This window comes from Drosophila subpulchrella, chromosome X (genome assembly GCF_014743375.2).
Source record: "Drosophila subpulchrella strain 33 F10 #4 breed RU33 chromosome X, RU_Dsub_v1.1 Primary Assembly, whole genome shotgun sequence".
Taxonomy (NCBI): domain Eukaryota; kingdom Metazoa; phylum Arthropoda; class Insecta; order Diptera; family Drosophilidae; genus Drosophila; species Drosophila subpulchrella.
Window position 1 is genome coordinate 28,367,542 of NC_050613.1, and position 26,444 is coordinate 28,393,985.

The 26,444-nt window shown below is 45.7% G+C and overlaps 8 protein-coding genes across 14 annotated transcripts; 4 read left to right on the forward strand and 4 right to left on the reverse strand.

Annotated features, from left to right (window-relative positions):
• Positions 1 to 295: 295 nt before the first annotated feature.
• On the forward strand, positions 296 to 1,227 carry LOC119556106 (40S ribosomal protein S10b). Its single transcript, XM_037867976.1, has 3 exons — positions 296 to 314; positions 389 to 445; positions 656 to 1,227. The coding sequence occupies exon 3, from the start codon at positions 657 to 659 to the stop codon at positions 1,137 to 1,139; it is 483 nt and encodes a 160-aa protein (XP_037723904.1). The 5' UTR covers positions 296 to 314; positions 389 to 445; position 656; the 3' UTR covers positions 1,140 to 1,227.
• A 1,323-nt stretch (positions 1,228 to 2,550) lies between these two features.
• Positions 2,551 to 4,099, reverse strand: LOC119556101 (sin3 histone deacetylase corepressor complex component SDS3). Its single transcript, XM_037867970.1, has 4 exons — positions 3,869 to 4,099; positions 3,679 to 3,787; positions 2,872 to 3,604; positions 2,551 to 2,805 (listed from the first exon to the last, which is right to left on the reverse strand). Exons 1-4 carry the CDS (start codon positions 3,942 to 3,944, stop codon positions 2,719 to 2,721), a joined length of 1,005 nt encoding a protein of 334 aa, XP_037723898.1. The 5' UTR covers positions 3,945 to 4,099; the 3' UTR covers positions 2,551 to 2,718.
• Positions 4,100 to 8,474: 4,375 nt separating this feature from the next.
• LOC119556107 (heat shock protein beta-1) lies at positions 8,475 to 14,309 on the forward strand. 2 transcript variants are annotated; one of them, XM_037867977.1, is made up of 5 exons: positions 8,475 to 8,989; positions 12,437 to 12,463; positions 13,406 to 13,487; positions 13,555 to 13,650; positions 13,708 to 14,309. In XM_037867977.1, exons 1-5 carry the CDS (start codon positions 8,811 to 8,813, stop codon positions 13,900 to 13,902), a joined length of 579 nt encoding a protein of 192 aa, XP_037723905.1. In that variant the 5' UTR covers positions 8,475 to 8,810; the 3' UTR covers positions 13,903 to 14,309. The 2 variants fall into 2 exon arrangements, with proteins under 2 accessions (XP_037723905.1, XP_037723906.1); XM_037867978.1 differs by lacking the exon at positions 12,437 to 12,463 and having other exon boundaries at positions 8,477 to 8,989.
• A 139-nt stretch (positions 14,310 to 14,448) lies between these two features.
• LOC119556100 (solute carrier family 25 member 40) lies at positions 14,449 to 19,187 on the forward strand. 5 transcript variants are annotated; one of them, XM_037867966.1, is made up of 5 exons: positions 14,449 to 14,935; positions 14,999 to 15,186; positions 15,666 to 16,263; positions 16,341 to 16,697; positions 17,287 to 17,443. In XM_037867966.1, exons 1-5 carry the CDS (start codon positions 14,749 to 14,751, stop codon positions 17,304 to 17,306), a joined length of 1,350 nt encoding a protein of 449 aa, XP_037723894.1. In that variant the 5' UTR covers positions 14,449 to 14,748; the 3' UTR covers positions 17,307 to 17,443. The 5 variants fall into 5 exon arrangements, with proteins under 5 accessions (XP_037723894.1, XP_037723892.1, XP_037723895.1 ...); XM_037867964.1 differs by having other exon boundaries at positions 14,452 to 14,935; positions 16,367 to 16,697; positions 17,287 to 17,481; XM_037867967.1 differs by having other exon boundaries at positions 14,453 to 14,935; positions 15,666 to 16,259; positions 16,367 to 16,697.
• Positions 19,188 to 19,414: 227 nt separating this feature from the next.
• On the forward strand, positions 19,415 to 20,024 carry LOC119556110 (coiled-coil domain-containing protein 86). The gene is made up of 2 exons (XM_037867981.1): positions 19,415 to 19,609; positions 19,670 to 20,024. Exons 1-2 carry the CDS (start codon positions 19,479 to 19,481, stop codon positions 19,959 to 19,961), a joined length of 423 nt encoding a protein of 140 aa, XP_037723909.1. The 5' UTR covers positions 19,415 to 19,478; the 3' UTR covers positions 19,962 to 20,024.
• A 3-nt stretch (positions 20,025 to 20,027) lies between these two features.
• On the reverse strand, positions 20,028 to 20,994 carry LOC119556105 (L-seryl-tRNA(Sec) kinase). Its single transcript, XM_037867975.1, has one exon. It carries the CDS (start codon positions 20,956 to 20,958, stop codon positions 20,101 to 20,103), a length of 858 nt encoding a protein of 285 aa, XP_037723903.1. The 5' UTR covers positions 20,959 to 20,994; the 3' UTR covers positions 20,028 to 20,100.
• Positions 20,995 to 21,089: 95 nt separating this feature from the next.
• LOC119556111 (mitochondrial import inner membrane translocase subunit Tim10B) lies at positions 21,090 to 21,706 on the reverse strand. Its single transcript, XM_037867983.1, has 3 exons — positions 21,579 to 21,706; positions 21,421 to 21,516; positions 21,090 to 21,357 (listed from the first exon to the last, which is right to left on the reverse strand). The coding sequence occupies exons 1-3, from the start codon at positions 21,597 to 21,599 to the stop codon at positions 21,121 to 21,123; spliced, it is 354 nt and encodes a 117-aa protein (XP_037723911.1). The 5' UTR covers positions 21,600 to 21,706; the 3' UTR covers positions 21,090 to 21,120.
• A 1,464-nt stretch (positions 21,707 to 23,170) lies between these two features.
• Positions 23,171 to 26,373, reverse strand: LOC119556099. Of its 2 annotated transcripts, XM_037867962.1 has the most exons (7): positions 25,867 to 26,373; positions 25,692 to 25,795; positions 25,558 to 25,629; positions 24,448 to 25,087; positions 23,930 to 24,392; positions 23,668 to 23,875; positions 23,171 to 23,607 (listed from the first exon to the last, which is right to left on the reverse strand). In XM_037867962.1, the coding sequence occupies exons 1-7, from the start codon at positions 25,955 to 25,957 to the stop codon at positions 23,416 to 23,418; spliced, it is 1,770 nt and encodes a 589-aa protein (XP_037723890.1). In that variant the 5' UTR covers positions 25,958 to 26,373; the 3' UTR covers positions 23,171 to 23,415. The 2 variants fall into 2 exon arrangements, with proteins under 2 accessions (XP_037723890.1, XP_037723891.1); XM_037867963.1 differs by lacking the exons at positions 25,558 to 25,629; positions 25,692 to 25,795; positions 25,867 to 26,373 and adding an exon at positions 25,266 to 25,406.
• Between the last annotated feature and the right edge of the window lie 71 nt (positions 26,374 to 26,444).

Consider the following 26,444-nt stretch of genomic DNA (forward strand, 5'->3'; position numbering starts at 1 on the left):
TTGCTTCAGCAATCGATTCACTGCAGTCTGGCCGCACTGTTTTTATCGATTGCTCTCTTTGCCACTATTTATAATTTAGACTGTGACAATATGGCATTGCTGTAGTAACTAATTGTAATTTAAATTGTAACACTGCTAAATTAGGTACGTTTAGAACGTGACAGCTTAGTTTTACCGCGAAACGCAACCATGGATTGTGTCTAGAAAAGTATCGATTCATCGATGGGCACATATCGCCCCGGTCCGGCCACACTGAATCCGTCTTCTTCTTGTCATCCCTTCCGTTTCCCTTTCTTTTCGTCTTCACGTTTCCGGTGAGTGCGTGTGCTCCGCGATTTGTTTTACTGAAATTCCTAATTAAAACCTCTTAAATCTCTTCTACTTGCAGCGGGAGTATTACGATACGTTCGCGTTCGTGTAACTTTGTGTTAGCAAATCAATCCAGGTAAACGCCGCCGAATGGACGCACCGGGAAAATATATGCACAATGTTGTTCCTCAATGGATATGTACACATAGATTTTTTTTTTTACTGTGGGCAATGTGCCGCCGATAAACAATGTGCAAAATGGATGGCAGATGAATGAAACATGAGAACAACTCAAGCATAAACCCTGGCTAATTACATTTTTTTTTTCTATTTTTTGTCTGTGCAGAATGTTTATGCCAAAGGCTCATCGTGTCGCGATCTACGAGTACCTCTTCAAGGAGGGCGTGATCGTGGCCAAGAAGGATTTCCATGCCCAGAAGCACCCCGAACTGGAGTCGATCCCCAACCTGCATGTGATCAAGGCCCTGCAGTCGCTGCACTCGCGCGGCTTGGTCAAGGAGCAGTTCGCCTGGCGCCACTACTACTGGTACCTCACCAACGAGGGCATCGAGGAGCTGCGCAGCTACCTGCACCTGCCGCCCGAGATCGTCCCCTCGACGCTGAAGCGCCCGGCCCGCTCGGAGACAGTCCGTCCCCGTCCCGCTGCCGGCGGTCCTCGTGGACCCGGCGACGCCTCCAAGACCGGCGAGGATCGCTCTGCCTACCGACGTGCTCCCGGCGGCAGTGGTGTGGACAAGAAGGGCGACGTTGGACCCGGCGCCGGCGAGGTCGAGTTCCGCGGCGGATTCGGACGCGGATCGCGCAACTAAACCCCTGCGCTTCAGTTTTTTTTTTCTAATGTATAAAAATCAAACTCAGTAAAATTTTGAACTGAAGATCCAAAACCTCCAAGAAAAAGAAAAATGTGTGTGTGTTTTATGATATGACGATCAATTATAAAGCAAACGCAAGTGAAAACCCGTGCCATTTTTTTGTTTTTGTGGTGTGCAACTCGGAAATGGATTCCGATTCCAGTTAAGCATGTAGTGTTGAATGGCATTTGAAAACCCCTTCTATTGGGGCAGCTTCTGCCCATGTTTCTGGACAGCAGTGAAGACAACACGTTTTTGCAAACAGCATTCCCTAGGGCCTTTTTGGTTAGAAGTCTGTAGCCCAGTGAAGCAATTAATATATATTCCTGATAAGCAGGTCTAAATGTAGATTTATACGTGTGTTTCAATGCGACTCAATATATTAATTTAAAAGGCATTGGAATATTTGATTATGACTGAAAATGTGCTTGTTTTAGAGACAAAATTCTTGCAATTGTAGTAGATAGATAGACCTGAGCTTGCAAAATCTAACTTCCTTCCGAAAAATCATCTAAGGGTAGCTACAACGATTAGCAAGGCTTGGTATTCAAATTGCTTGGTGGGATTTCGTAGGATTAGAAATGAAAGTTAATACGCTGCTCACAAGTTACTAATCTTTATGTACAATTCGGTTTTCATTATACACACTTATGGGCTTGGTTACCTTTGAGGTTACTCTGCTCTTAAAGACTCCAGCAACAATGAGACTAAACTATTTTCTTATTTAGCTCTATTTAATCTATAATTTGCATTCAAAGTCCTTTGAGATAATGAAATAACAAGTTTATTTTATATAAATTCAATAGCTATAAAGTTTTATATCTGAAATGTGTAGTGTGTGTTCGTCTCTAAATTCGTATCGTGTTACTTTTTTAATATTTTTCAATTATGTTTGAACAGAACTAATAGTTTAATGTTTTGGTTTTGGCCTAATACATAAAAATTTAGTTTTCCACATCGAAACATTGTTTAATAAAATTTACTGGTCCAAGTTTCTAGTACAGAAAATAGGAAATTAATGTCTATTAAAAGCTATTCATAAGCGTGTTTAAGATATTAATATGCATTTGGAAAGTTAGTATGTAATGGGGTTCAATTCTTCAAACATTTTCAGAAATTAGATATGTTAATGGCTTTAGTTTGTGGCGAATAAGAATGTATTGTTTGGATCGAATTATTTCGCAAATCAATTTATTTTCAGATATTAAATGGCAATGTTAAGAAGTCCCCAGAAGAGGCAGAACACCAAAGTATCTTTGGCCTGTCAGCGTTAATCATTACGCAGGATAAGCCACGAAAGGTCCCATTGAAGGCGCAATGGATGCAATAATGTGCATGCTCAGTGGCAGTCAATAAAAAAAATGTTGCATACAAAATAACTGATGTTTTATTATATACAATCTGTGATAATCGTTAGGTAAAATGTACACCTAGACTAAAACTACTTTTGCACTTATGGCTAATTTAGTTAAAATGTGTATCTTGATTGAGTTAGCGGGGCGGGCGTTATTTGGAGGCGCCCGACCCTCCGGCGGAGCTATCGCCGCTTTATCGAGATCTTCCCCTTAGCCAAATGCGACATGTTGATCTTGACCTTGGTCTCATTCGTCCGCTTCACCCAGACCTGGAAAATAGTATATGATAGTTGGCATTGGACCATGGGACAGGAAGAGGAAGAGGGATCACTCACCACTTCGTTGCCAATCGCTGTGATGGTGGCCGCAAACTTGCTCATCTCCTTGCCCTCCACGTAGACCTGCTGGCCGCGGCAGAACCATCTTCGCTCGTACAGCAGCTTGTTGTCCTCGATGCGGGTCTCCACGTAGCCGCTGTTGGCGGGCGGCTCGGCCAGAAGGCCGTGCATGGGCTGCTGCTGCTGGGAACCACCACCACCACCGCCGCCATAGGAGCCGATGCCGTTCTGCTGAAGGATGGCGTTGGGGGCCAGCGGCTTGCCCCGCTGGATGATCTTCAAATCCGACTCGATCTCCTTGTCGTCTAGCTGGTAGACGAGCAGCTGCCCGGTGGCCGGCTTGCGTCGCTTCTCGATCACCGGCAGGGGCTCGTTGGGCCGACGACGCAGCTTTCGCGTGACCGTCGTCTTGATCTCCATCGAATCGTTGGTCAGCTCAAGGCTGAAGCGCTCGTTCTCGATCTGGCGCTTGCGATCCTCAAAGTCCGAGATTAGGTTGTCCTTAAGGTCCATCATCTTCTCGTCGTACTCCTTCTGGGCGGCCTTCTTCTCCAGCACATAGTCCCGCTCGACGCACTCGCGCATGTACTCCTTGTAGATCTCGTTCAGGCGCCGCCGCTCCTTCAGTTGGTTGTCCAGCTTCTTCACGCGCTTTATGTACTCCGGGTGCACCAGCTGACCCAGTTCCTCCATCTGCTTCTGCAGGTTGAGCAGCTTGTGCTGGTACATCCTGGGCGAGAAAGGAAAGGAGAGCGGTAATCATAATGAAGATCAGATGGCGGGAAAGAATGTGCGACTACTTACTGTTCCTTCAGTTCGCTGTTGGTGCCCAGGCTGTTGGCGTTGGAGGTGCCATTGGTGCCGCCGTAGCGGCTGGGGCTGCGGAACTCCGTCTCGCTGGCGTCGTCCGTGTCTGGAAGGGATGGGGATCGCGCGGGAGGTGGGCCGTGAGTGAAGCCAGCGGCAGGACAGCCAGTGGGGGGCTCGTACTCACCTTCTTCGCTGCGCTCGTCGCCGATCGACTCGTCGTCGTAGTTGTCCCCCGCGTAGTGGCTGTAGTAGGCGGACATGGTGGCGGGACCGGGATCGGGCTCGCGATCGCAACTCGAGATGTAGTAACTCAACGCCCAGGAATTTAGTGGCAACGCACTTATGTTTATTTTCTTCGCGTCGATGCCAGATATACACACGCATACAAACCACCCACGTAATATCGATACATCGGCAGCCATGCTATCGTTTTCCACCCTCATTTCAGTATTACCCTATTCAGAGGGTTTTTGCTTCAGCGACATTTCCCGCCATAAGAAATACACGTGCTAGAGAGAGACGGGAAAAGATCTCTGCAGAGGAAAATGGGACCGCACACGCAAATCGATTCGGTATTCCAGTGATTTATTTAGTATTTTTTATTCAGTGATTTTTGTACTTGGTGTTTTGTGATTTTTTTGAACTGCGCGGTTATAAAAAAATGTTGTTCGGCTCGGAACACAGCAATTGATCTCATCTTCAAATTAAATATTGCTATGCTCTTTTTAAGGAAGTTACCATTTTCCAGCTTATGTCCTGCTTGGCAAGACCTGGCACCTGTTGCGCCAAAACGTTCAATATTCAAAATTGTTGAACGGTAAAACTGGATTGTGGAGTCGTCATTGTCATAAATTGGCTTGATGTGTTTGAAAAAAGGTGAAAAGCGATTTTCTAACAGCAATGTTAGGATATACACCCCCAAATCATTCACATAATATCGATACTTATGCAGCCATGGCTGTCGTCCACCCTCATTTCAGCAGGGTAGGTTGTCGAAATGCACAAACTATCGATAAGTAGCTAGTTGGCGATCGCATATCGATATATTTCCCTAAAATTACTAAAAGCGCGCGCAGTGAAATATGAAAATAGAAAGTTCAAATTTCAGTAAATGCAATGGAAAGGCTTAGAATTTTAAATTATAATGGTTTTATTCAAGAAATTAGATTCTTGAGTAGATCTAATCTTAATTGAAAAATCTTTAATATCTTAAAGTCGAAATGGTTTTTATACATTATACATATTGTCGAGATCAGCGTTGTGTTTATTAAAAACAAAACTTGATGACGCATGTTTTGTAGATCATATAATGCCCTATGATATCATCTGATGTATTTTATTATCCATAAATGCCAAAAATATGCCGGCTTTGCAAAAATGGTAATGAATTACAGCTAAGTGGGAGTGATTTAATTGAGTAATGCACGACTCCCCCGAAAGTAAAAATATTTTCACAACAGCAAAGTTGCCCATTCATCGACTTCTATGAACAATAAATTTCAGGCTGTCGTTTTTGCGCCTCAATTTACAGCAAGCAATCGTAAAGCTTAATTTGTGTATCTCTCTGCCTATAATTAAATATATGCCCCAGCCGCACACTGCACTCGCAAAACTATATTGTGTATACGCAATACGTATACGTATTTTCACGTACATAATCCGTATGTGCTTGCTTTTGTTTGAATATTAACAGCACTTGCTTTTCGGGCTGACACATATTTTAATGCTGTCGTCAAGCACTAGCACAGCAGCCCATGCCATTGGATGCCGCCCACGCGGGAGGAGATCGCTGTTTGCCCGATCTGAAAAATTTAGTGAGCCCTCATCATCAGCCAAAAATTCCATGCTAAATCATCGCAAACAAATTTTGATTGATTTCTGACTGGGCGGGGAGTGGGAGGCGGTTTTGTGCTGGCTTTTTGCTTTTGCTCGTGGGATTTAGATGAGATGGGATGACATGCCGGCAAATGACTAGAGCACTCGTACATATACCCTGTGCTGGCTTCTGTTTCTGTTTCTGTTCCGATCGCCGTGTGAGAAGCATTCGAACATTCTGGTGACGTGGGGAAAATTTGTTTTCCCAATATCAACATCTCGCTGATTCTTAAGAGGCACCCAAGCATATACATTTGTTCGGCATAGGCTTTACATTTACTGTAAATAAACTGTTTCTTGTTTCATTTATAAAGACAAAAATTATTTTTTAAAAACTCCTGAGTTTTAAAAGAACTTAAAAAGGGGACTAAAAGTATGCTACTATCATTTTTGAGTTCAAAAATCTCTCTTTTTTACGTGGATTCGAACTTCAATTGCAAGCTATGCAATTTTAAGTAATCTAATATAACAATAACTTATGTATTGCCCCCCGATTGCCCCCGATTTTCAGAACTGTGGATGCAAGTACATAAGTATGTTCACCTGCACAGAAAGACGTACGACTATAGATGCGTTGTCCTCTAGTATCTTCGCGGATTGCCGACTGGCGGCTTAGTTGAGATTCTGGGGACTTCAAGGTCGAAATTTTTGATGAAAATGAGTTTATTGTTTGGACAGGGGGCATTAGCGGGCGTCGCGTCCATGTGGGCGCTGTGAAAAATAAAAACGAAAACACCTCAGCCGCATCACCGATGATTGTCATTTTATTTTCGTAATTCATGATTATATCTATAATTATTTGGATGGCTCTGCTGGCGTTGCCCCCAATGGAATTTGTATTAAAAACGGGCACGAACTTTCAGCACAATTCAAGCTCCCTCAAATAAAAAACTGTGTATGCTTAAAAGAATTTAATTTAATCTTGTTGATAGGCGGTATTTCGCGAAGGTTTCTATACTATTCTTGTGTACTAAATGCTTTGTCATAAAAGAATGAAATCTCTAGGCTTTTAATATTTAAAATTAAATCATTATATGGGATGCCCACATCTCAAGTTTTCCCTGTACTTGCAATATAATGGCCATTGTAACCGGGTCATATTTATTTCATTTTTGTTCCCGACGCTCCGTAAAAGGACATCTCTGCGCTCGGAATCGGAAGATTGGAATTCTGGTTCCGAGTCTCAATTCTTGACTCCGACACCGACTGGCAATGTCACGCGCCTGAGTCATTTTTGCATTTGTTTACAAACAAACCGAAGCGGAGTGGGTAGTTCGGTGGATGTGGCTGTGTGCACTGAGAGAAAGAAGTTCATTACATATTGTACATTAAAATTTAATGATTAAATAATTTATAATCCATTTGTAAGGCAGCCAAGCGAGACCTTATGGTTTATAATTATGAATTGGTTAACATTATTGTTGACCATAAATATCCCACAAACTTTGAATTTTTACTCATTACTCGTATAATTTATAAAAAATCAGTTTACTTTAGTTGAAAAAGTATATTAAGCCAAATCTTACACTTATTTTGTTATTATGCGGAACATAATAAATGTAATCTCTTCATAAGAACCGTTTCTAATTGATCAAGTAGATAAAATCTTATACTATTGGCTATGATTCACAGGATTCTTGAGCCCATGAACTCTGACTTGAAAAACAATGATATTATTTAAATTATAAATATATTTTTCTCTGTGCATCTGCGACGCCAACGTTGCCGCCCACTCTGTCAAATTTTTGGATTTATCGACTCTGCTCATTGAGCGGAATGGCCCTTTTTCGATTTAAGGTCTTGTACCAATGAGTTCTATAGGTAGAAAGTCAATTTCTAGTAAAGTGTCGAGGAACAACCCTAACTCGATTTGTGGAAGTGCAATTAGGCCTAGAAACAAGAAACAGAAGTATATTAAGTTAACAAAGCCAACAAAATTGCAATTCTGCCTACTGTGCGAGTCTCCATCTCTCAGCTCGTTTCCTAAAACGGTAGGAAGCGTTGATCTCGAACCGGTTACCACAACAGCTTACAGTGCCATTTGCACACCTACTTCCAGAGCTACTTTGGCTTCCACCCACCCACCATTCGCCATTTACAATCACATTCACACACGCGGCATGCTGTACACGTCAGATAACTGTTTGCTCCCAGTTAGCCAAATGGGCTGGGAATAGTTTGCACTTGGATCTTGGATGCAAGCCACAGTTCGAGGAACTCACTTTCAAGTCATGACTGAAAGGCTCCCACGCAAGAATTATATGCGAAGTCTTAATTGCCTGCGCCATTGAAGCATGCTTAGTAAGCATTGCTTATATAGTTGACATCTCTTGAAACAAACACATGAATCATCATTACCGAATTACTAATTTCAGGCGGTTGAACGCCTTGCGGGTATGCAACATATTTTTTTCTGATTTTTGAAGGTAGTTGTAAGAAGCGTTCCTTCTTGATATACATTTACTCGTTTTAGTACCTTCTGTAAGCTGACCTTAAACATTACTGAACCATTTCAACAAATCCCGATCAAGAATATATATACTTTATAGGGTGGGAAACGCTTCCTTCTACCTATTACATACTTTCTTTTACTCTGCGAGTAAAGGGTTTAAACAGAAAAAATGTACAATGTTGGTATTAATTAATATTTTTGTAAATCCCACTCCCATCCAAATTTCAGGGTGGCAAGGTAGGGTATCCAGGTGGCAACTCCCGCTCTCCTCTCCCACTCACTGGCATTCCATTCAGAGATTGTTGTTGCGCCGAGAGAGGAGAGCTTCTGCTTCGCCCCATCCCATCCACTGTACTGTGGGGCTAACTTGGTTTGGTCTCTCCTGTTCTCTGGTTCTCTGGCTCTCTCTCCTCTCTGCGGTTGTGGTAAAACGTCGCTATAAAAGCAAAGGTTTCCGGAGAATGCAAAACAGTCGGAATCTGAAACGCGGCTATCTGTGCGACACGTCCAACAACAAAAGCAACACAACCCCCCACACACACACACTCTCACAGCGAACGTCTACCGTCTCGAGGTCCAAATACATATAGAAAACACATCGTATTCCCCGTTTTTTTTTGGTTCTTGGTTGCTCCGTCGATTAGCCATTAGCAAGTGAACAAGCTCGAAAGCAGCAAAGAGCAGAATAGAACAGAACAGTATACGTGAACAGCTCTATAAGTCAGCTATACAGCAGCAGCAGCAGCAGCAACCACCAAATAACCACCGACACCAAATACCCAATACCAACCGCACAAAAATGGCCGAGGCTAACAAGAGGAATATCCCCATCAAGCTGGGCGACTTCAGCGTGATCGATACGGAGTTCAGCAACATCCGCGAGCGCTTCGACTCCGAGATGCGCAAAATGGAGGAGGAGATGGCCAAGTTCCGCCACGAGCTGATGAACCGCGAGGCCAACTTCTTCGAGTCCACCAGGTGAGGCTAGTGGTATAGTGATACTTTAATGGAGTGTGGGGTAAAGGGTTCCAGGGATAGTGCATAGAAACCAATCCAATCCGACTAGAAGATATAATCTAAATATAGGCGCACATCTTGCCACATCGCCTACTGGTCTGGAGCACTTCACCCATGGATATAATATACACACACCGAAGAGGGCTGATTTGCGCCCCAGATACCATATTTCTTGGCCTGTCCGTCGCTCTGGGGGAGGATGAGTCACAAGTTCTAAATTCTCCGCCGCTGTCTCCGGCCAAAAAACACATGTGTACCCAACCGCCCGCCGCCCGCAAGTAATCACCCCTCCCCCGCCCGATTCCGTTCCGTTCTTTTCTGTTCTGTTCCCGATCTTGAGACCCCCTCCCACCAATCCGTTTATGCAACAGTTATGTGGAGCATAACGGAATTTTTCAAATTTTGAAAATCACCTGTGCCAAGACATTCGGTAGTGTTTGTGTATATAAGCACCAAACTTGTAGTATTCTCGATTATAAGATAAGATACTTAGTGATATTTAATAGCAGGTCTATTTTGACAGAAAAAGCATGGCAATCGATCCCCAGCTAAATGATCATATTCTTGTTATGCATCTTTTCGAAATTCCGAATTATTTTTAAACTTACACTTATTTCACCTGGCGAGAAAAGTGCGTTCTTAGACGCTTGTATTTTGTATTTTGTATTGCATATTAAGCTAATTCTTGTTTTAACTTGATAGAAATGATTGTATTGATTAGACATTGGACTATATGCCAAAAAGTATTCTTAAAACTCGAATCCAGGCAAAACTTGGTTTGATAATCAAAGTTTTCCTACAGAGTCATGTATTCCAATATATAGTAAAGATGGTCGCAATTTGTTTGCTCTCCTTGTAGGCCTATTGTCCAAATTGGTGATTAATAAACAAACAATGCCCGAGGCATATGGCGAATATTACGTATCTGTCGCTGTTGCGCGGACCGCTAGCCCCTCGAATCCGAATCTCCCAAATCCAATCTCCAATAGAGTAGCGTTGCGTGGGTGCCTGTTTTGATTGCTATTGAAACGACCTCGGTCTATGGCTATGACGTAATCCAACTAATGGACGGTATGTGGTTGTTGTTCTTGCTTTCGCCATGGTCGCCACTGCATTTGCATGGCCACAACAAAAGTGGAGAAACTTTTCTGGGAAAGTCTAGAAACTCCACCGGCCGAGCAGCCCCCCGTTTCAACTTTGGCCATTTAAAGCAAAAGTTGGCAATTTGTAGGAAATTAACCCAAATTAGTTACCCCTAGACACACCTGTGTTTGCTGCAGGTTCTTTCCTGGCAACAAATTAAATTAATCATGAATACACAGTGGCAAAGTTTGTTAATAGATTACTGCTGTGATGGGGAATAAAAAATATCGTTAGCTTTAGATGGTATTTAGTTATGGCAGTGACTCCAGTCAATACTAAACACACAATTCAATCAGATTATTCACCTGCAAACTGCTCACTGTCCACTGACCAGCACACATCGTCGCGACCTTTGACATTATAGCGTGTCGCCGATTAATGCGCTGCGTGATATCTTCTGAATGACTCAGCAGAGGGACATAAATCCATATAGGAAGGTAGCCCCCACCAAGTGGACTGACGTGGCGCCTAAGATGTTTGACTTGCATAAGCCTAAGACCAGCCCATTGCGTTTTGGCACCACCGCTCGGTTTGGCCCACCCTTATATAGTATCCTGAGATACACAACTTGGCTTTCTCGGGCATCCATAGGAATATAATTTAGGATAACAACAATAAGCTTACAAATATGCGAATTCTACGTTGACGCCAAAAGCTGTTCAGGGCAATTTGTTGATTTAAAATTAAATTCGCGTATATGTAAATATTTTTTTGTGCTAGGGAAGGTTTGGGGGTAGGGCTTTGATGGCTATAAAGTGCTATAAACCGCACTTTCATGGAGGTATCTGCAGATATTCAGATGTTCCCGACGATTCGGTTCTAATTGAAAATCAAATGATACAATAATCCCGATGATCGTCAGATGTACAGAAATATACATTAGAATTCTACTGGCCATTTTAGCTAGCAAACAAGGGCTATAATTTCGATCTGTTGAATTTATAGACTCATTAATCGGCCTTGCGCACAGTTTAAACAAATAAGTACGCTAAGATCATACACACATATTTATCATGCAAATAGCGCTGTGCGAAAAGCTTTCAGTTCAGATGCGATGAGATGAGCACATACTGCGGCGATTTAGTTGCCAATATTGGTTGCTGGATGCTGATAATTTAAATGAGCAACGGACGATGATGATATCATGTCAATTTTTAGCCACTGCTATTGCGCTGCAATCGGTGGGATCGGTGGGATCGATGACAAAGCTGCGATCGTCGTCGGTAATCGATATTTTAATTCAACATTTGTGCGCACGCACACACATGCACACTGGCTGGCAAACAACAAAAGAGAATAGAGAATCATTTTGTTTGCGCTCAGTTCGTTCTCATTTCTTTTCTGTTTCTTGTGTCTGTGTTTATTTTTGTTTCTTCTTTGGTTTCCTTTCGTTTGGCTTTTCAATAACGAAAAAATATGCATGACATCATTGTCATCAGATGCCAGTGAGATATAGACGCACACATGTGTGTGCACACACACATGAACGAACGTGTACGAAAGAGAGTGGAGGAGAGGGAGTGGGAGTGTGAGAGCAGGTGCAGGTGCTTCCTCTTGCTGCCCCCAAAAGAAACTTTGCCCAGACTAACGGTTATTGGTACTTATCACTAGCGTTGTATTGGCTTCTCTTTCTCTCCAGCGGGCGATCAACGGCCCCTTCACCTGGAAAGCCTGAAAAACGCCGCAAGGTCGCCGGAGGCCCACGCAAGCTCACGTTTCGGCCTCGATCGATAAGCTGCCTCTGCTTCTTTCCATCTTTTTCAGCACGGAGTGTCAGTTGATGGTTTTCTTTATCAATGACTCCCGCAAACGCTTTGCTGCGACACGCTCAAAGGTTTAACGGTCGATTACCTCCCTTCAGCTCAGAAGCCCCTCTCTCTTTCTCTTTATATATTAAGGTGGACCATAATGTTGACAAGTTTAAAAACAGTAATCCTGATCTTGAACCATTGCCCATGTCCTTGGAATTTGACAACAAAGATAAAATTCCTATTCCTCACAATTTCTATGATGGAAAAAAACTTTTTTTCTTTGAATTGGTGAACAATTTTCGGGTTTCAAGGGCATCACTATGTATATATTCTTATAACGTATTTAGAAGTAAGAGTCGTTGACCCTCCTATAATTATGTATATTTACCTTATATCTTACATAATATAAATCTTTTTCCTCTATTTTTCTCTTTCTTGCCGCTTGGAATACATTAAACAACCGCATAATTTCCATATTATATTAAAATCTCCTCTCCTATCTTAAAACAAAAAGCTCTACTAAAAAAACAACAACTACCAGGTACAAAAACGTAGAAAGTTTACCAACTAAACTTTTATTTTCTGTTTACTCTTAACGTTTCCTTCCCCACGCAACCCTGATTGTTGATAACTTACTTTTTATTTGCTTGGTGTAATTGCAATCCCCGCACACCTACACGAACTAAATAAACATTGCACGTTAAACAGAAAATCTTAATTGAAGAAAGTTTTTAAATGTTTACATTAAAATACGTACGTTCAAATGACAAACTATAGGATTGGTAGGTGTTACGGGGAGTTTGAAGTATTGAGTTTTCTGAATAGAAATGTGCTAAATATGTAAAGAAAAGTTTTATTTTGTTTTTAATGTATAATACTAACTTTAGCAGAAGATATCTACATAAAATATAGCTCTACTTGAGGGACAGCTGAGATATGAGGGTGTTATTTAAAGTAGGATAGGATGGTTTATTTATATTTGCAGACAGTCCTAGCAGTCTTGAACCACGACTTATAAGCCTTGAGACAGATGCCAGAAAAGATGTGCATGCGTGCAGTTCCCTTGTGCATAGGTCCTTAAAATAGAAAATATATCATACGTGTAGTTTGTAATGCAGACATATGGACATCTTTCCAAAGTGCTGCTTCAGCTGCAGCTCCAGATACGAACATGGGGATCTGAAGCGGAAGTCGAGCTATTTTTAGATGGGCCTTGAGCATCACGGCTTTATCATTTGAGTTGGGATCGTCCTCGAGATCAGTTACATCCTAGAGCAGCATCAGAATGGAGGCCTTCACGCGCACTCTGCAAAATACCTTTCGTAGCACGAAAACCACGACTACCACCACTACTACCAACTCCTCCACCAGGTTCCTCCACGCATCCCTAACACTTTTGATTTTCCCATTGAAATCTTTATGTTTCGGTTTAGTTTTTTTGTGTACTTCTTAGTTTCAACATTTTCCGAACTTATTTTTGCAGCTCAACGACAAACTCGGCTCTGCCATCCAGAATCCCAAAGCAACAGAACTACGTTTCCGACATTAGCTCTCCCTTGATACAGGTATGGAAATTAAACTGAACCTATCTAGAAAATGGAACTGTAATAGTAATAATGCCTATGATTGCAGGATGAGGGCGACAACAAAGTGCTGAAGCTGCGTTTTGATGTCAGCCAGTACGCCCCCGAGGAAATTGTGGTGAAAACCGTCGATCAAAAGTTGTTGGTAAGTGATATCCCCTACTTTATACCTTGGCGAGGTACTAATCTATATCGGTTGCAGGTGCACGCCAAGCACGAGGAGAAGTCGGACACAAAGAGCGTCTACAGGGAGTACAACCGGGAGTTCCTTCTGCCGAAGGGCGTGAACCCCGAGTCCATCCGGTCGTCCCTCAGCAAGGACGGAGTCCTGACCGTGGACGCCCCCCTGCCAGCACTCACCGCCGGCGAGACACTGATTCCCATTGCGCACAAGTGAAGATCCAGCCCAGCCCCAGTCCAGCTATCCAATCCAATCCAATCACCATTGCCCCAGGAGGAGGAGGAGGAGGAGGAGTGCAAGGCTACCGCTGATCAGATTAAATCATACACACATTGAGTTTAATCCAATCCTATCTAAATGATTAATTTTTTTTTGGTTCCGACTTAAAGCTAAACTATGTTACTGACTTACTACTCATTAACTTAAATATAATTCAAATTATTATTAAATTTGATTAATTTAATTCATATTTATAATTTTTTCGCATTAAACGTAATCAATTTTGTCGTAGCTGTCCCCGCATTGGCTTTCCTTTCCTCTCCCATCGAAAAATAAATCAAGATTTATCCCAACTGAATCGATTTTGATCAGTTAAGTGGCTGATTCCAGCTAGAAAATCAAAATGAATTTGAACAGCGACTTCTACTTGGATTCATTAAATTGGTGGTTGTGAATTTGCACATTTTTAAAAATTTCTTTGCCTATTTTTATGGGGGATTGAAGTATTTTGAAGTATGGTAGGTAATATGATTTTACCAATAAACATGTTGACTAGGCCTGACGCCTCAACTCAAAAGTTTTACTCAGCTTAGTGTTCGTACCGAAAAAAAAACTTCGGCTCAGATACATTGTGTGTGCAACACGAAGTTACCAAATTGAAGGCGCTGCCCAGGGATGTCTTCCCCGAAGACCGGAAGTCCTGTCTTTCTGAAATTCACCCACTTGTGAGCCGACACATAGTGGCTAGAACCTCGCCAGGAATTGGCATTGGATGTCCCTTAAGAAACGAACCCACCCAAAATACAAAAAAAAATATAAAAACTAGATAGCAATATAATAAAAATGCCGCCGCAGCTGGAGTGCCAAAATGTAAGTGCCGACGAGGAGGAGAGGAAACGATTGGAGTACAAGGAGATGGATCCGCTGCGGCTGACAACACTGATCCTGAGCGCGGATCCGCGGTACCGCATCAAGCCCATGCAACAGGTGGTGTCCGCACTCATCGGCGGTCTCATCACGACGCTGGTGGGTAAGTAGACTAGGAAGATTCGATCTGAGGTCTGATTGGGGGTCTAATCTTTAAACCGACCAGTGACGCCACTGGAGGTGGTGAAGACCCGGGTGCAGACCCAGCACGCGATCCGCCAGCGACCGACCGTCTCCAAGCTCTGCTACGTCTTCCACAACGGCCTGATGACCCACGTGTGCCGCTCCAGCGACATTTGCTTCCCGAAACCGGGACGGGACCCCCGTGACCTTCGACCCCTGCGCGGCGCCATGGTGAGTCGGGGCCTTTAACTCCCTTATAGTAACATTTATGAGGGGACCACTATCAAGGTGCATCCTAAAAACCTTATTTTTGTGGGTGTGGCGGTAGAGAATGGGCAGAGCTTCTTTAAATCAATGATATGCAAATTTGCATTTATATACTCTTATGGATGGAATGTTCTTCTGATCTCTTACATATTGGTTTATTTTATACCCTTTGTAAACATATGTGAATATATACTAAATAGTATTAAGTGTGAGCATAATGTTATGCATTGTATTTTAGTGTGTACTTTCTATAATGTAACTTTATATTAAGCATCGATAAGATAACAGATATCGATTACATGGTGAACTCGATTGTCGAGATAAATAGGCCACTTGTAATTGAAGAAGGAGAGAGAACACGCGGAACATTAAAAGAGAAGAAAGAAAATCATTAAATTAAAAAGCATCATTTACACCTTGAAAATCTATTTCTTCGAACACAGGATGCGTTTGTCAAGATTGTTTGTACCAGCGGTCTCAGCGGCCTGTGGGCAGGCCTCAGTCCCACTTTAGTTTCGGCCCTGCCCTCCACGATCATCTACTTTGTGACGTATGAGTACATCAAGAACTCCCTGTCCCAGTTCTACTTGGATTCGCAATTGCGCAAGCTTGAGGAATCCGGCCCGGAGGACCAAGTGCCCGGCGGGGATGGCGGGGATCCCCTAGACATGTCCGCCAGGAGTCAAAATGTGAGCGCCACAGCGCCGGTGTCCAATGTACCGCTTCCATATTATGTGCCCATGGCCTCGGGCATCTGCTCGCGCACCATTGTGGTCACGGCCATCACGCCCATCGAGATGGTGCGCATCAAGATGCAGTCGGAGTACATGACCTACTCGGAGCTGTGGCGCGTGCTGCGCTCGCTGATCCGCCAGCACGGGATCCTGGGTCTGTGGCGAGGCTGGCCGCCCACCGTGATGCGAGACGCCCCCTTCTCGGGCACCTACTGGGCGGCCTACGAGGCGATGAAGCGGGCCTTCGGCGTGGCGGAGCCCTCCTTCCTCTTTAGCTTCTTCACGGGCGCCGTCTCCGGAGCGGTGGGTGAGCAGTTCGCTGCCGTCTTAGATACCCCTTAACCCTAAACCCTATGCTAAGCATTTTTCTCGAGAGCTAACCAGTTTTGCATTCCGTGTCCCCCTGGCAGGTGGCCACCTTTGTGACAATGCCCTTCGACCTGATCACCACCCATACGCAGATCGAGCTCGGTCAGGACGTGCTCTACGAGGAGGTGGCAGCGGGAACAGGAGCGGCAGCTGGAACAGGGGGAGGGCCAAGGACGCAGCCCAGTGCCATGGCCAAGCCCTCGATGTTCTCACGGCTGCGCCACATCCACCGGCAGCAGGGTGTGCGGGGCCTCTACGTCGGCGTTGTGCCGCGCATGCTCCGTGTGGTGCCCGCCTGCGCCATCATGATCTCCACCTTCGAGTACAGCAAGTCGTTCTTCTTCCACTACAACCTGGATCTCCAGGAGGCGGGTAGGTAGAAGGGGAGTGGGGTTTAGTTTTAATTATACAACCAGAGTCCTGGAACATCCGCTTATACTCTTGTTTAAATGAATTGATAAGAAACCAGTTCTTAGACTTTTATAGTTCCTAAACTTTGTATTTTCAAAGCAGACATACACTTTTTTCTAAATACTTTAAAAATGTTTGTTGTGAGTTTACTACTTATCAAAAGATAAGCGCTGTGGTCGTGTATCATTCAATCAAACAAATTTAAACCACTAACGGTTTGGTTTTGAATATTCCGCCAATACGCCCGATTTTCGATAGCACCGTTACCGTTACCACAGTTCCGTCCCGGTTGCACTATCGATAGTGCAGAGCGGCAACAGCTGATCGCCTGCCCAGCGGCAGCTGTCCATCGGAACGGAATGGAAATGGAACGAAACGGACGAGCACGGTGCTTAATTTTGGACCTGGAGATTATTTCACAACGATCGCGGGCTTGCCCAATTGCCCAGCTCGCACTCGACAACAACTAGAATCCAGAGCAGCTTGCGACTTGCTCACCCATTGTACATCCCCTCGCTAACCGCTAACCAACAAATCCAATCCCTGCCAGCTTACCGGGGCTCCCAGTGACACCACCGCACGAAGCGTGCTCCGGCAGCTAGGAGAGATCGAGTGCTTCTGACATGGCCAAGAGGGAGGCCTGCGCCCACTTTGCGGCTGCCAGCGCGGCGTTGGCAGCCACTCCCAGCCAGAACCAGTCGAAGGCCACGATGACGGACCCCCGCTTCCGGATACGACCCCTGCAGCAGGTGGCATCCGCCTGCACCGGCGCCATGGTGACAGCCTGTTTCAGTGAGTTAGCCCTGATCCTCATCCCCACCTGACTGCCATCTACATGCCGCATTCCTCGTTTCAGTGACCCCCCTCGATGTGATCAAGACCCGTCTGCAGGCCCAGCAGCAGGCGCTGCTCTCGAACAAGTGCTTCCTCTACTGCAACGGCCTCATGGACCACATCTGCCCCTGCGGCCCGGACACGCCCAACCCAGCAGCCGCCAAGCCAGCTCCCCGCTTTTCTGGCACCATTGTGAGTAGCAAACAGCAGGAGAGCCTGGAGCGAACTGAACCTAACCATGACTGCCCCTGCAGGACGCGTTCATTAAGATCAGCCGCACCGAGGGCGTCGGCTCCCTGTGGTCGGGGCTCAGCCCAACTCTGATCTCGGCTCTGCCCTCGACCATCATCTACTTCGTGGCCTACGAGCAGTTCAAGGCCCGCTTCACCGACATCCATTACAAGTACATGCGGCGCCTGGACGCCAGCGGCCGCGACATTCCACTTCCGATTCCAATCCTGGTTCCGCTGCTGGCCGGCGTATCGGCCCGCATACTGGCCGTCACCTGTGTGAGCCCCGTCGAGCTGATCCGCACCAAGATGCAGTCGCAGCGCATGACGCACGCCGAGATGTTCGGCACCGTTCGCCAGGTGGTGCAGTCGCAGGGCGTCCTGGGTCTGTGGCGCGGCCTGCCGCCAACCATCCTGCGCGACGTTCCCTTCTCGGGCATCTACTGGACCTGCTACGAGTACCTGAAGAGCTCCTTCGGCGTGGTGGAGCCAACGTTTAGCTTCAGTTTTGTGGCTGGAGCGATATCCGGATCGGTGAGGCCATCTGCCCTTGGCTAAAGTCAACTCGTAAGTGTTATCCCACTAATTTAATTTGTTTGCAGGTGGCTGCCACGATCACCACACCCTTCGACGTGGTGAAAACCCACGAGCAGATCGAGTTTGGCGAGAAGTTCATATTTTCAGGTAGGCCCAATGAGGTTCAGCTTGCTGCAACCAGATCCCGCACCAGCATTGACAATGGTTCGGTTTGCATTACGGCAGATAATCCCCCCAAGCAACAAGTGCCCACCAAGTCGGTGGCGGTGCGCCTGGCCAGCATTTACCGCCTGGGCGGAATGCCCGCCATTTTCTCTGGACTGGGCCCGCGACTCTTCAAGGTGGCGCCCGCGTGTGCGATCATGATTTCGTCCTTCGAGTACGGCAAGTCCTTCTTCTACCACTACAACATCGACCAGCACAATCGCAGCAACCAGTTGGCCAATGCACAGACGAAGTCCGGATCGTGAACTCCCTCCCAGCTGCGGCCGTTGTCGACTGTGAATCCTATGTAAATATGTACATTAATGCCAAAGTTGCCAGGAAATCGGTGGGCAGGCATCGTCTGCTGGGCTTGGCGAGCCCCGTCGAAATTGTTAAATTGTAGTGAAATAAAATTCTGGTTTTTCCTGGTTCAAAAACAACAAGAAGCTGGCAATTCCCGCATTAGTAATTAACCAGGCCATAAGTTTAATCCCTAGACGGAAACAAGTAACCAAATTTGTGTATTTTATTTCAAAATTTGACTCAACAACTATGTATGTACGAATTTACAGCGCACATTAAGCTAATTATTTGTTAAAACTACGGGGTTGAACAAAAATATAGTTTCTGTTGCAAAAAAAAAAAACAAGTGCTTTTCTCTTCACAGCAAAGAAAGGTTAATAACATAAGGGATCTGTCTGTTGAAGAGGTAATTCGTTTTATTCTTTGAAATTACCCCTTAGAGCAATACACTACTAAAATCATCTAGACCATTTTGAATTGGCGCCAATGGTTTTGTGATCGAAAGCAACCCCGGGATTTCCGATAGCACCAAAGACATATGTTCGCCGCGTGTTATCGATAGACGGTCAGTCAACACGTGCATTCGTGGTGTTTTGTATTGTGTTGTTTAGATTTGCTTTATTTATTCCCTGAAATGAGTGAAGCCGCCCCAGAAACTGCGCCAGCCAAGACGCCCTCGAAGGCCAAGAAGGAGGCGAAGCCGGAGAACAGCATTCCACGCGGCCAACCCAAGTCCAACCGACCGTGGAAGACGCCCAAACAGAAGTGAGTGCTCCTAGGGCAACTCACCTGCCAACCATCTAACAACCGCCGCTTCTCTTGCAGATTCAGCAAGATCAAGAAGACCATCAACCGGCTGACCTTCGAAAAGAAGTCGGCCTTGCGCGACGAGTTGCGCTACATCAAGGAGCGCTCCAAGGAGATCAAGGAGAAGCGCAAGGAGGACGCCGTCCAGAAGCACAAGCGCCGCGTGGAGAACGCCGAGCGCCGACTGGCCAACGAGCGCCGCTCGGAGGTCGTCCAGGTCATCAAGAATCCCGCCAAGCTGAAGCGCATGAAGAAGAAACAGATGCGCATGATCCAGAAGCGCGACACCAGCCAGGTGAAGGTGGTCTGAGGTGGTTCCCTAGAGTTAGCATCTATTTTTTTCGCTAAATAAATTAGTTTTAATGCCAAGAAAGCGTTCGGTAACGTATTTATGTATTTAAGTCGCTAAGTGTGTGTGTGGCATACAAACGAATTTAGCTTATCTTAGCCTAGTTTAACAAATGTACATAGTAATCCACGGCCTCGTCCTCAGCGTCGCCATTTCTCTGTTCGCCCCCGCCCTCCGTCCGAAAGCGTGTCAGTATCTGCTTTCGCTTGTTGTTCAGTGTCCTGCCCGCCAGCCGCCGGTCCTCCGGCGCCATTCCCTGGAGCAGTGCCCCGATGCGCGCCCGCAGCAGCAGATCCAGCCTGTGGGTTAGTGACTGATTTTGCGATTCCTGTATTTCTGTTGCCGGTGGCAATGCGGGCATATCGAGCAGGAAACTAATGAAGTCGAGGAGCAAAGGTCCTGTGGCCTCCATATCCAAGTTGTTGAGTGTGAGGCTGTTGCGCTCCCAGGCTTCCGATCCCGGATTCTCCAGCCGCTCATTCATCTGCCGGACTATGTTTACGGGCACGCGGTTGGATTCACTCCTCTTGGAGTTCTCCCGCAGGCAGTGCTCAAGCGAACTGTTGATGTGTATCTGTCCAAAGACGCAGCCAGAAGTGCGACACAGCTGGTGGAGCTGGTGGCGCATGCTGCGGTAGTAGAAGTTATCGTCGCACAAGATGAGGTGGCCTTCGTTGCTTGGGTCGCTGCTGGAGGCAGTACTCCGCCGGACTTGTGCCGGCCAATCGGTGTCTTCTTGAATGGCGGTTATGAGTTGTTCTATTACTTTAAAGACGAGCCCGCGCTGCTCCTTGTAGGCCAGCTCGGCCAAGGGTCCAACGTCGAGGAAGTCGTCGTAGCAGACGTGAACGATGTGGCGGACGCGGAGGGCAGCCTGCTGGCCTAAAAGCCAGGTGCACAGTGAGGACTTGCCCGCTCCTGGCAGGCCGATCAGTGCCACCAGGCAAATGCACCGCATTGGGCGATATTGTTCAGTTGGTTATTGGAAGTGTTTATGGAGATGACGGCTGACTATGTGTGTTTGTGTGTGTGTGCGTGGAGGACGGGCTGGATTCCGCGATTAGCTATCCAAGATCGAGAACAGCAGCTGCGGCGTGGCATACCACCCCGGGGACTGCTGCTACATGGACAGGTTGCCGCCGACAGGCGGCTGGACAGGAGTGAGTACTGTCGTGGCGGCCGCCTCTTTCAGTCGCTGCTTCTCCTGCTCCTTCTGCAGCTGCTCGGCCTTGCGGGCGTTCTCCTCCACCTCCTCCAGGCGCTTGGCGTTGATGGTGGTCTGCACATCCACATAGACCTTCATCATATTCTGATTGAAGCGGGCGAACTTGGTGACGCACCTGTCCACGCAGATGTCCTGCGGAGGCGTGTGATTAGTGGGGGTGTCACTCGGGGAAGCGATGCCCTAGCTGCTACTCACCTCCTGGCCGCCCAGCTCGCGCTGGCTCAGGTTATCCACGCATCGGCTGAAGCACAGTTCCGTCACTTTGTTGTATAATGTGAGAAAGTCCTTGAGCTGGAATGCATGGAAGGTGTGTACGGGTTATCTGCGGTGAAATCGCTTTTCATACGGCTTACATTACGCAAATTGGGATCCATCGGTCGACCAGGCTTGTGTTTTAATACAACAATTATACAATTTTACTTCAAATTACAATCACGTTCGTGACGGCGAGAACAGCTGATTTCCTTTTATTCGGAAAAACGATAACAGTGTACAATCGATACGAAGGAGAGGAAGTCGAAACTTGTTATCGAATTTAAAATTCAAAAAGAGCGAAGTCCGTGATACAGTACTGTACTAGAAAAATAAATTACTTTTGCGAAATAAAGTCGGAATTGGGAATGTCATACCTTGTTGAGCTCGTAATTTAATTCCCAATCGATTGGCAATCAAACCCGGAAACTTTAATTCCCAATCGATTTTCGCAAAAATAGACGATGTTACCCCTTATGAAAAATGTGAAATTTAGTCAAAAAATAAATTTCCCGGAATGTGATGGGGATCGGAACCCTAGGTTGTTAGCTGCTCAGAACAGTCGGTCTTTCAGCTGTGCGCCTCGTTTTGACCAAGTTACGACCGAAAAACTGCAAACAACTATGGTATTTTTGTCTGAAATCCTTCTACCTATTTTTTGACACAAACAAACTACGTTTTTTGGCAATCATTTTGCAAAATAAAGTCGGAATTGGGAATGGCATACCTCGTTGAGCTCGTAATTAAATTCCCAATCGATTTGCATTCAAACCCGGAAACTTTATTTTTTGACCGATTTTCGCAAAAATAGACGATGTTTCCCCTTATAAAAAATGTGAAATTTAGTCAAAAAATAAATTTCCCGGAATGTGATAGGGATCGGAAGCCTAGGTTGTTAGCTGCTCAAAACAGTTAGTCTTTCAGCTGTGCGCCTCGTTTTGACCATGTTACGACTGAAAAACTGGAAAAAAGAATGGTATTTTTGACTGAAATCCTTCCACCTATTTTTTCACCCAAACAAACTAGGTTTTTTGGCCATCATTATGCAAAATAAGATCGGAATAGGGAATGCCATACCTCGTTGAGCTCGTAATTAAATTCCCAATCGATTGGCATTCAAATCCGGAAACTTTAATTTTTGACCGATTTTCGCAAAAATAGACGATGTTACCCCTTATGAAAAATGTTAAATTTAGTCAAAAAATAAATTTCTCGGAATGTGATGGGGATCGGAACCCTAGGTTGTAAGCTGTTCAAAACAGTCGGTCTTTCAGCTGTGCGCCTCGATTTGACCAAGTTACGACTGAAAAACTGCAAAAAATTATGGTATTTTTGTCTGAAATTCTTCTACCTATTTTTTTAACTCAAACAAACAACGTTTTTTGGCAATCATTTTGCGAAATAAGGTCGGAATTGGGAATGCCATACCTCGTTGAGCTCGTAATTAAATTCCCAATCGATTTGCATTCAAACCCGGAAACTTTAATTTTTGACCGATTTTCGCAAAAATAGACGATGTTACCCCTTATGAAAAATGTTAAATTTAGTCAAAAAATAAATTTCTCGGAATGTGATGGGGATCGGAACCCTAGGTTGTTCGCTGTTCAAAACAGTCGGTCTTTCAGCTGTGCGCCTCGATTTGACCAAGTTACGACTGAAAAACTGCAAAAAATAATGGTATTTTAACTGGGTCTTGGCCGAGGGCAGTTATTTATTTCTGTGTAAAAGATATGAAATTTTAAATGTATAACCAGAATGCTAACACCCTGTTTTAAATAAAATAGCCCGACTAGATAAAATTAGATCCATCTTTAAAATATTGTATCAGCATTCAAATAAATAGCTCCAAATGGGGAGGTGTAAGGTCACGATGCCGAGATATGATGGTGCAAATAAAATAGCTCATTGAAAAATATTAGTAAGTAGGGAAATTGAGATCTATGTGGCCGGAGCTTCAGGATTGGTGCCATCGGCCGTTGCAGGACGACTCTCGCAGCTGTCCTCGCCACTGCTCGTCGTGGAGGCGCCCTCCTCCGGCGAGGTCTTCACCGCCTCGTCAGCCTCCTGCTGCGCATCCGCCAGTCCGGCGTCCGCCTTACCGCTCTCCTCGGGATCTCCGCCCTTCTTGTTCTGCAATGGCAACAATGATCGTAAGTGACCGCAACCGGAGGACCTAGGTATGGGACCCACTTTCTTGCGCTTCTTCGGCTTCTCCGCCTTGACGGCGTGCAGTTCCTCCTCCTCCTGCAGGGCGGACTTGTAGTTGGCGGGAAAGAACTGGCCGGCCTCCTTGTGCCCGATCACCGAGTTGCTGCTCACGTAGCTGGGACCATAGGCCATCAGGGTGGGGATGGTCGGGCTGCTGACCTTGTTCACCTTCAGCACGATCTTGTCGGTGCTGTAACACAAACCAAATTGGGTACTATGCCCAGGATGATGCCATCCCACTTACGGAACATAGGGCTTGGCATTGTACTTCTCCACCGAGTTGGCTATGAACACCGCCGTCTGGGGATTGTCGCTGTTGAAGAAGCCGTAGAGCGGAATGTCATCGCGACACGTCTCGAGGAGAATGGCCAGGTCCTTCTTCTTGTAGGCGTCGAAGATCATCACGATGTGCGGCGGCTCCGGCACGGGATCCGGCGGCAGAAAGGTCGAGGTCTGGGCCCGAAAGTAAGTGTAGATGAGGGCTGCATGGGTGCGCTGGTCACTGGGCACCCAGATCGGGGGTATCCGTATGGTCTTGGTCTTCTTCTGATCGCTCCTGGAAACTGCAGCGGCTTCGGCTGGAGGAACGGCTTCTTCCGCTGTTTCCGCCGCCTCCTCCTCCTCCTCCTCGCCTTCCTTTACATGCTCGCTCTTAATCTCGGACAGCTGCTCAGCGTCCTGGGTGTCCTGCATCTCCTCCAATAGCTCTAGCCGAGGACCAAGGCCGTGAGTAGAAAAGAAACCAAAAGAGAGCACACTAACCTCGCTCCGGGATCTTCACGCTCACCTCCAGGGGTACTATAATGGGCGGCACGGTGATCTCCTCCTCGTTGAATTCGCCCGGTGGCTTGATGGTCTCCTTGGTGAGCTCGTGGGCGTACTGGCGGAGCACGGTGGGCGGACTCCCGAGCACCTCCTCCACCTTCCAAAAGCACATGAGCAGCTCCTTGTCGTAGAGCAGTTCGATGACCTCCGGTGAGAGTGGATTCTCGGCCGCGAAGTTCACCGTGGCCATGTCGCTGGGCAGGATAGGGAAGACCTTGCGGTCCTTGCACTGGATCTTCAACGGATCGGCCGGCTCCGAGAGCTTCTTGAACATGTCCCGGTTCACCTGGGGGCCGAACACAGTGATCCCGATGTCGGGCAGGTTGGCCATGATGCAGTCGGTGACGCTGTGTAGGTACTCCAGCCTCTTCCGCCGACTCTCCGCCAGCTCGATCTCCTCGGCCAGGCGCAGCGCCTTGTTGCGCACCTCCAGCTGCTCCAGCTCGATCGGCTGCAGCTCGGTGATCTCGTAGCTCACGTGCGACTCCTTGGCCAGCGTCGACTGCAGCATCCGGGTGATCATGGCCACCAGCTTGGGCACGTCCGTGCCGAACATGATGTTGATTGCCTTGCCGCCCTGAAATGTATCTTGTTTTAAATCAACGGTTAAGGTCCGTATTCTCATCTGCATGTTAAAGTAAAAGTAGGCTTTCAATTGAAATTACTATACGTTTTCTAGATTTAATACATTTAGTGTGACATGCGGGCCAAAACATAAAAACTATTTATCAGGAAACCTAGCGATTATAACTTACATTACTTAAAATATAGGGACAATACAATAATTTTAAAAAATATTTAAAAACACAGCTGGTCCCTAAACAACTTAGATATGAAACTTTGAACCAATTTTATAAGCAATTTATTGAAAAATGGCAAAAGTTACGATGTCAGTTTAGTTTAAAGCTTAATTTGAAAATTGGATCGATGTATTTTGATGTATTTCTAAGTGAAACACTTATTGGAAAATGGGTTCCATAGTATTCGAAAGGATATTGGTTTTTGGGGTGAATACTTTTTAAAAAATAACTAAAATTAATCACTCACCGTGACGAACATCCAGGTGGGCTCGCTCTTCTTGTTAAAGCGCTTCAGGTAAGATATGGAACCCGCTTTGCACTGGTGTTTCGGATGATAGAAACGTGAGTGAAATCATTATGCTTCGCAATACGGAGTCTTACAATGGCCAGCTGCAGGTTATCGCCTCCGAGCTCCAGCTTGATCTTCCGCAGGCTGCCCACCATTCCCAGGCACGGTCCGCACCACTCGGAGTATATGTCGAGCACTGATTATTGATTATTGAACCACCTATCCTCCCCGTTCCCCTTTCCATTTCCATTCCCACCGATAACGTACCCAGCAATCCGGCTCGCTGCAGGAACTTCTCGAACTCCTCGTCCGTGGAGAGGTCCGCCTGGAGCTGCTGGACTCCTCCCTTCTTCGCCATTTTTCCCGCACTGAGTGACCTCACCCATCAATCAGTCTCCGAAGTGAACACCAGGTATTGATTAAACGGCGGTTGTCAGGAAACATCTGGCTATATACTTATGTATTTATGTGTGATTTATGATAAGGTCCTTGCTGGCTTAGGGCAAAAAGTGAAAAAGAGCTGATTGCCAAGCCCATGGAAATGGTAAGTTTAAGGATAGGCTTCACAAAAGTCAATATAAAGTCTATAATAAAGGGATTCGTATACTCTCGCTAAAATTTAAACGCAGTTTAGTTAAGTTTGCACTTATTTCTCCTTATAAATATATGTTTAAAGATATAGATGTAGCGAATCAGACAACATAATCGTAGAAACGAACAATAAAACTAAAATAAAATTCACTTCACTGTTTAGGTAAATAAAAATATTAAAGTTTTAAATAAAATATTTGAATTTGAAAAAAACTTTTAGTTATTAGGTACTGTAAAAGTATGTAAACTTCAGT

Coding starts and splice junctions, on each gene's coding strand:
- LOC119556100 (XM_037867964.1), top strand. CDS start 14,749: ATGCCGCCGCAGCTGGAGTGCCAAAATGTAAGTGCCGACGAGGAGGAG. Junction 16,264..16,366: donor CGCCGTCTCCGGAGCGGTGG/GTGAGCAGTTCG, acceptor TCCCCCTGGCAG/GTGGCCACCTTTGTGACAAT. Junction 16,698..17,286: donor CCTGGATCTCCAGGAGGCGG/GTAGGTAGAAGG, acceptor AATCCCTGCCAG/CTTACCGGGGCTCCCAGTGA.
- LOC119556105 (XM_037867975.1), bottom strand. CDS start 20,958: ATGCGGTGCATTTGCCTGGTGGCACTGATCGGCCTGCCAGGAGCGGGC.
- LOC119556099 (XM_037867962.1), bottom strand. CDS start 25,957: ATGGCGAAGAAGGGAGGAGTCCAGCAGCTCCAGGCGGACCTCTCCACG. Junction 25,630..25,691: donor ATAACCTGCAGCTGGCCATT/GTAAGACTCCGT, acceptor CCGAAACACCAG/TGCAAAGCGGGTTCCATATC. Junction 23,608..23,667: donor AGCCGAAGAAGCGCAAGAAA/GTGGGTCCCATA, acceptor TTGCCATTGCAG/AACAAGAAGGGCGGAGATCC.
- LOC119556107 (XM_037867977.1), top strand. CDS start 8,811: ATGGCCGAGGCTAACAAGAGGAATATCCCCATCAAGCTGGGCGACTTC. Junction 8,990..12,436: donor AACTTCTTCGAGTCCACCAG/GTGAGGCTAGTG, acceptor TAAAACAAAAAG/CTCTACTAAAAAAACAACAA. Junction 13,651..13,707: donor CCGTCGATCAAAAGTTGTTG/GTAAGTGATATC, acceptor TATCGGTTGCAG/GTGCACGCCAAGCACGAGGA.
- LOC119556101 (XM_037867970.1), bottom strand. CDS start 3,944: ATGTCCGCCTACTACAGCCACTACGCGGGGGACAACTACGACGACGAG. Junction 3,788..3,868: donor CGACGAGCGCAGCGAAGAAG/GTGAGTACGAGC, acceptor CATCCCTTCCAG/ACACGGACGACGCCAGCGAG. Junction 2,806..2,871: donor CAGCGATTGGCAACGAAGTG/GTGAGTGATCCC, acceptor ACTATTTTCCAG/GTCTGGGTGAAGCGGACGAA.
- LOC119556110 (XM_037867981.1), top strand. CDS start 19,479: ATGAGTGAAGCCGCCCCAGAAACTGCGCCAGCCAAGACGCCCTCGAAG. Junction 19,610..19,669: donor TGGAAGACGCCCAAACAGAA/GTGAGTGCTCCT, acceptor CTTCTCTTGCAG/ATTCAGCAAGATCAAGAAGA.
- LOC119556106 (XM_037867976.1), top strand. CDS start 657: ATGTTTATGCCAAAGGCTCATCGTGTCGCGATCTACGAGTACCTCTTC.
- LOC119556111 (XM_037867983.1), bottom strand. CDS start 21,599: ATGGATCCCAATTTGCGTAAT. Junction 21,517..21,578: donor TGGATCCCAATTTGCGTAAT/GTAAGCCGTATG, acceptor CATGCATTCCAG/CTCAAGGACTTTCTCACATT. Junction 21,358..21,420: donor GCGAGCTGGGCGGCCAGGAG/GTGAGTAGCAGC, acceptor ACGCCTCCGCAG/GACATCTGCGTGGACAGGTG.